The 7,500-nt window shown below is 38.2% G+C and overlaps 1 protein-coding gene across 4 annotated transcripts in view; it reads right to left on the reverse strand.

The window, feature by feature from the left end:
* Positions 1-930: 930 nt before the first annotated feature.
* The window catches only part of LOC148734256 (uncharacterized), a 75,174-nt gene continuing 68,604 nt past the window's right edge, over positions 931-7,500 (reverse strand). For 2 of the 4 annotated variants that reach the window (XM_088754596.1, XM_088754595.1), the window contains 3 exons: positions 2,441-2,570; positions 1,787-2,182; positions 931-1,518 (listed from right to left, as the gene is read on the reverse strand). In XM_088754596.1, the coding sequence (XP_088610722.1) occupies positions 1,159-1,518; positions 1,787-2,182; positions 2,441-2,570 (886 nt within the window). In that variant the 3' untranslated portion in view covers positions 931-1,158. Of the gene's footprint in view, positions 1,519-1,786; positions 2,183-2,440; positions 2,571-2,884; positions 3,619-7,500 lie in introns of those variants that run through there. The other 2 variants (XM_088754598.1, XM_088754597.1) reach the window with 2 other exon arrangements.

Raw genomic sequence — 7,500 nt, forward strand, 5'->3', positions numbered from 1 at the left:
ATTTTAGCCAAGGCAGAGACATTTTAGTGTCACCATAAAAAGTATACTGGCTAGGAATTTCTAAGCCGTATCCGGCTCCTCTGTTTACTCGCTTTCCCCTTACATCAGTCTTTCCTGAGGCTGTAAATGTTGGATATCTTGATGTTGGTTACAATCACGATTTGTTATTTTTGAAAATCACTGAGGTGCATTCCTAGTACTGCAGTATACAGTACTCTAATACTGTTCAGTAATCGTCATTATCGTAGGATTTTATAGGGCGTAATAAAACAAAAGTGTCATATAATACCGCTGTATTTTTTGTATACCAATATTTATTGTTAGCTGGGCAAGTCCCCGTAAGCGGCCATCTATCCCCTACACCCCTAGTGGCCACTTACGAGAACCATTCTCGTAAGTGGCCAGCTCCAGTTACGGACATTTAAATCCCGTCCCGAGGGTGTCCGCTTATGAGAGCTTCGACTGCATTACGATGCTACGGGTGTTTGTTTCTACAGCCGTTTGCACGTTTAAGGAAAGACGATAGAGTGATCTTTTCGGTCAAACAAGAGGACTATTATTGGATGATGAGCATATGATTTCCAAACGAATGAATCTTTCAAAATCATCCCGATTTTTCTATTCTTTAAAGGTGATGAGTGAGTTCTGATAATTTGTTTTAAAGGAATAATTCGATATCCACGATATTATAACAAGTGTAGAACGAGTAAAGACTACGGTTCCATGTCGGAGAAGCAACAGCTTAACGTACTCTTCCTGAAAGGATCAGCCGTGCGTGCTTCGGATTCGAAGCTTAACGTTGTCGATATACACAGAACCGAAAACTCTTCTGAATATTTCGGAAAATATTCCGTCAGGAAAGTGGTTCGTGGCAGGACTCGCTCGTGGGTGTTTTGTTCTACCCTAACACTCTCCAAACACTCCTGGACATTTAATGAAAACCTTCATTTTATTTGCAAGTTGTTATGGACAGCATCCCTACATACCTCAGAGGTGCAACCTTAAAATGCCTAGTTTCACACCTTTGCGTTAATTTATCTCGACTGTTGAATCTAAGGTTCTTATCATTCTATTTCTCCTATTTTGCTGTTAGATATTGAGCGATCAAAAGCGCGTTATCTTAATTTTCCCACAATGCAGCCATGGTTATTTAAGACATTATGCCTGTGGGGGTGGTACTTCTTCCACGTAGATTCGAGACACTGAGTTCCAGCCTGTATGTGCGTCAGAAGATCCGTAACCTTTACAATTACCGACCCAGAATCCCACGCGCACAACACCTTTGTGGAGTTTCTCGCACACACCCTCGATATGACGGGGGCGGTGTAAATTCTTCTTGCCGCCATTTCCATGTAACATGTAGACTACGCCATCAATTGCAGCAGGAGCTGAGCACTCTACACCGTTGAAGGTGAAATACCATCGTCTGCAGCAATGATGGCAGTTGTAGAGACGCAGGTTGCCACTCCAGAAAACGCGCAGAGCTGTTTTGGACGACTTTTTGGCAAAAAGGCATTCCTGGAGAAAGAAATGATTACCAAATGTGAGCGATACGAATTCAAAATACTCCTGATGGAAAAAAGTCTTAAATCAAGTGCAGTCAACGGATCCTTTGGTTAGTTTTGGTTCATCTCCACAGTTTCGACCTTCTACAACAAAAAAATTACTTTGGCTTATAGCATGACTCAAATTTCTTTGAGTCAAAATTAATAGGAAACGTTTATTCAAAGCAATAATGTCAAAAACGGTTTCGTAGAGTTACAATTAATGAAAAGAAAAAAAAAACCTTTATCAAACCAGTGTCTTTTCCATCGCCCAGATTTTTGAAAACGCACTGTTTCCAACGACCTCCCAGAGCTCCAGGAGGTCCGCGGAGGCCTGGGGTTCCTTTTCTTCCTTTATCCCCTACGTCACCTTTGGTTCCTCGTGGACCCTGTCGTCCTGTGAACCCTTGAGGTCCCATTTTCCCTGGGGGTCCCTGTTTCCCTGGGAGGCCTTGGTTTCCCGGCTTTCCTGCGTCGCCCTTGTCTCCTTGTGGTCCCGTAGAACCTCGAGGACCGGGTGGTCCTGCGATGCCCGTGGGTCCCGCGGGTCCTGGACTCCCGGGAATACCTGGTATCCCCGGAGCGCCAAAGGCAGCACCATAAGCACAGGGTCCATAAGGTGGATATGGGTGAGTGCCCTGTACATGTGTAAAGAAAAAAAAACACAAGCGATAACATTTGTTTCATACGCTGTCAGAAATATGACTTCTTTCCTTGTGCACGTTCATTACGACAAATTCATTTTTCTAAGAATGAAGTGTTCGCTCATTAAATCATTGTTCTGTATCATTTTTTCCAGTGAGTTTCTCCTTTTCTGTTCTATTTTGGAATGACATTGACTGAGACGAAATGATGATAATGACAATGTTTGGACATATTTGAAAAAATAAACTTACCATGTTACAACTGGATTTACCACCTCTGCTGTTGTTTTTTGCTGCATAGCAAAATGCAATCAGGGGTAAAATCTGCCAAAATATCTTAATGTTGGGCGACATGTTCACACCAGCTCGTATGTTGTTTATCCTTTAGCAGCAAAGGACGTGAAATTAAAACAAAGCACATTAAATGCGGAAGGGCTGCAAGAGTTAGTATTCTCAGTTTGTTTCTGGTGTTATCAGTGTCACAAAAAGTGATGAAAATACAACTGTTCTCTCGTTCTGGTATTTTAAAAAGGCTCTTAGGAGTTGTAAGCAGTTGAAAGCGATTCTCTGAAGAGCAATGGACTGACTGATAAGAGAGAAAAGGTGGAAAGAAAAATTGTTTGTTTATACACACCACAATTAACAAGAACAGCTCAATTATTCGCTTAGGGAACGCTTTGTGAAGAGAGCTCTTACCTTGTTCTTGCAGCTATCAACAGAGGTAAAACTATGACAAAAGAATCAACAAATATCACTTGAAACTGTGCGCTGAATTAGAGAAATAGAGAACTTTCCTCGTTCCTTAACTGATAAGATCAGCGGAGAGAGCTCGAATGGCTTGTAGCAGACGAAAATATATTACACCTATTCTTAGCCATGCATTTTATCAGGCCATTGTCAAGTTGACGGTCGTAAAAACATGTTTACAACACGACTAACTGTCTTATGCATAGAGTAAGACATGAAATCGGATTGGTTAGATCAACATCAATTCCACCAACCAGACAACACCTTAAATTTCGAGTTTGAACGCATTATCGTGTAACAGTGTGCCTCGAAGAAAAATTTGCTACGCGCTGGGATTTGAGCTGAGTTTTGGAGAAAAATCATATTTAACATTCTCCTTTTGGTTAAAAATGATAAGATTTACTGTTGTCGACTCTTTACAAAGATGGGTTGTGGAATATTTTTCTTTTTTAATTTCATTATCAGTATCATGATTTCTTGACTTTCGGCGCTCCCTAATAAAAACTCAATATATTCAATGGTCTTATTTTGAAGCCAATAAATTCCTTCTAAAATTTTGACGGATATCTCTTCAGATCGTTTTTAGGTCAAAAGGTTTTCCGAAAATGTTTGCAAAACACTTCTTGTAGTTTGCGATATGAATTGGTCTTGAAATGCCCTTGAAATGCCCTGCGGCAGGTGTAAAATTAAAGTGGAGTCATTTGGAACATACCTTTATGTAAAGGAGTTTTATAGAGATAATCATAACACAATTCCTTTCAGAAATCATTCGATCAAAGATGCGTGTAAGCATTACTACTGGTACAAGAAAAATGTAAAGTTTATTGAGGAATATGATCTTAGGTAACGTTTCATTTACATTCTCTCGTTTGGCGTTATTTTTTTAATTTTTTAATCTACTTTTCCTGACTTTTGAAAATGATTTACAATCGATTAAAATCGAGAAAAGGGCTGCTAACCCGATCCTCCATAAGTCAATTCAGTTGTCAGTGATAACTCGTTTTTTTCTCAGACGGTCAGTATTTTCCTTCCCTTCAGTTGTTTGAGGGCGTTCTCGTCAAAACAAGATCTCGAAACAGTAAATTAATTATGCAGACGTAACGGACGTTAATCATCGCAAAACAAAAAATACGAAGCAAAGTTAACTACTAGAAGAGGGTTTTCTCTTAATTCTTGGTTAGCGATAAAGTGTTGGAATGGCTGACATCTGTCGAAGCTTAAATTATCGAGGCGGATGAAAAAGTCATGAATAGTCTATCATGACCTCTCCACTGATGTTACTCTGAATAGAGAATCTATTATTCTGTCCTTTGTAGAATTTCATACCTTGAAATGAAATTATTATTATGCGCAGTCTGTGATATGATAATTTGTATTTGTTTTCTTCTGGCTGTTTGCATTGATTAGACAAATTCTGTTCTCGTTTGTGCCTGCCTTTATGTCTTGATTCTAGAAACTTAGAAACATTCATCACGGTGTAATTCAATTACAATTGAAGTCTCTTTACTAACTAGTTAAAAAAGAGTTTTTGTTCATTTGCAACTGTAAAAACTAGGAAATGATAGGAACAGAATTAAAGTTAAAGATTATCGAGGCGAATTAAAAAGTGACATGAATGCAGCAACCTTTAGACTGAAATTATCCTGAGTACACGATCTATTATTCTTTCGGTTGTGGAATGTATTACCGGATTAAAAGTCATTTTTATGTCCAGTTAGTAATATATCAGTTTGTATCTGTTTTACGCTGGCTGTTTCATCTTACTGTTAAATAAACTTCTATTCTCACTTGTACCTGCCTTCATGTCTTGATTTTAAAAACTTAGAAACTGACGTTCATCAGTGTATTTTGATTATAATTGAAGTCTCTTTACTTAGTTGAAAATTTTTTTTTGGAAATAGAAATCTTTCTTAGCATAGATTACTTGTTTATCCTAACTTCATTTGCACAAAAGCGAACTAAATATATCTTATTTGACGTTTTGTTGTGCAGTATCGTTGAGTATTTTTGTCGCGTTCCCAGCACGCCAGACACTGGGTGTAGCGTAACTGGGTTCGCCAGGTCAACCACAGTGAAGTACAGGACGGACAGCAGACTCTTACACACGTTTATTGGACTAAAATCATGTAAACAGGCTAGCTGACTTGTTACAACACTTGCGGTAAAAAAATTTGTACAGCAACGTGACAATTTTTACGAGTTGCGCCGGGTAAAAATACTCAGCGATACTACACAACAAAACGTCTAATGAGAGATTTATTATTCAACACGCCAAATTGTTATTTCATTGCGAGCGAGTTTCGCGGATATTTCTGGAGTACAAATATCGCGTGATATTTGTACTCGTCTCGCGCGTTATTTGTACCCCACGAAGCACATTTGGATAATAATTCCTGTTATCTGACTAAGGGTCACTTCCATATGTTCGTGAAATCAAAGTCACGTTCGTTTTATTATCATGGTTCAATTTACCACACTACTCTCAAGTTTGAACAAATAGTTAACATTCCACAGTTTTTTTCAGCTACGAAATAAGGTTTCTGTCTGTCGATCAGGATCAAATTAAGAGTAATAAAAGATAACTAGGAATATTTCACTATGCTAATTATCATGTTGGCATCGTTTACAATTCCTTTGTTGCCTGAGACCAAATTTTAGGAAACTTGAGGGACAAACCGAGAAGCGTGTGTTGTTTGTTGAATTTTCTACCATTAAAATTTAATTGTGTACCCAGGTTTTAATATAACAGTTTCTAATTTATTTTCGCTGGTTGTTTTCATTGTCAAAACACCTGTTCTCACTTGTACTGTCCTTCTTGATTCTAAAAACTTAGAAATATTCATCAGGGTAACTAAAAATTTAGTGTGTTTTGTTTTTGTTCTCCGCCGTGAAAACTAGGAAGTGATAGGATCAGAATATACGTTAATTTTAAAACAGTGAAAATGAAAATCTCTCGCAGTATAGTATACTTGTTTATCCTGACTTTTTTTGAAAAGAGAATTTATTCTTGTTATATGTCAAAAGGTCACTACCACATGTTTATAGAATGGAGTAGACTCGAACATTAAGTTCGTCGTATTGACACAGCGTTCTTTTTTTTAACATCATTACTCTTCAGCTGTTTTCATTACCTATGAAATAAAGGTTCAGTTTATCACGCCATAAAGAGATAACTAAATGAGTATTTTACTATGCAAATTGTTTGACTGAAGTGGTTTCGCTCCAACGGAAACAGCTGACTTAAGCTGCTGTTAAATTGGGAAAACACTCAAACGGAACTGTGTTAGAAAGGTCTCCACTGATTTATCAAGTCAAGAGTCTTCCATAGGGCTGAAGTATTAGTGACTTAAGAAGTGAGCAGAATGCCCAGAGGACGCCATTATCTATGACCCCAAGTGTTTGTGCAAACCGTTGCAACGCCAAGCAAACGTAATCGACCTAATATGATCCAAGTTTCCCTTTCAATCTGCTGAATATCAACTGAGGCCCAATAACCTGGCTTGAGAATTAAAAGTCAACTGAACTATTTTACAACCGAGGCACGATCACGAGACTAAGATACTCTCGACTAGAGAAAAAAAGTTCATCTCCACCTGTGAAATTCTGTGGACTGATTCCGTAATGTGGGCCATATCATAACGCAGCCTTGTTATTAATCCAGTCCCTCGGCTTTGCGTTTCAAAGATCTCGAACTCGTCATGAGCAGAGGTAGTGAAAACAATTTACTAAGTTGTAGCGAACACAAAGTGTTTATCGTTATATAAAGGCTTTAACTTCAATTATATCATCCACTATGTAGCCTTACCGCATAAGAAATTATACTGTATTCAGCTTCTGCTGTTCAATAAATATTTCTGTTCAAAATAAAGCTTAAAAACTTGTCCTGACCCAAAATGAGTACTGCTATGGAAGATCCATGCACCTGAGTCGCCTGAGAGCAAATTGGAGAAGAACGAGAGCGAACATCGAATTAAGCATTGATAAAAATGGGAGAAGGGTTGAGAAAAAAGCCATCTAGTTCATAACCCTCCCTGAAATATATATATATTTTAGCTTGCGATAGCTCGTTTGTTTGCTCACTGACTGCGTGTCGCTCCGTCATTTCTCATCTTGTCAAAGGAATTCTTCGTCACAATAAGTTTACGGAGTTCACTTGTAATAAATTCCAAAAGCCCAACAATTTCAATGAATCTCGTTGGATTCAACGATGAGCTGTGTGTGTTTTTTTTCAACCGATCCGTTGTCCAAAGAAGTTTATCACGTTTATTGATCGCTAGCTGTATAAATCAGGTTGCTCTTTTCACCCCGCTTGCCTATCAACAAGAGTTTTTGGGTGTTAGTAAGGTGTCTCTAAGAACTGATTTAGAAGTCATGAATTCAGTTCGTGTTAACAAGACTTTGTCCGTTTGTTGGTATGGAAAACAAAATTAAATGATTGGATCAGACAAGCTACTGAGAAATTTTCACTGGCTGGTAAACTGATAAAAAAATTGGTTCAGGCGAATCAATTTCGAAAGCGAATTAATTCCTGTTAACAAACTGTCAAACTGAAACTAATTGACCTA

Source organism: Stylophora pistillata, chromosome 3, assembly GCF_964205215.1.
Source record: "Stylophora pistillata chromosome 3, jaStyPist1.2, whole genome shotgun sequence".
NCBI classification, from domain to species: Eukaryota; Metazoa; Cnidaria; class Anthozoa; order Scleractinia; family Pocilloporidae; genus Stylophora; species Stylophora pistillata.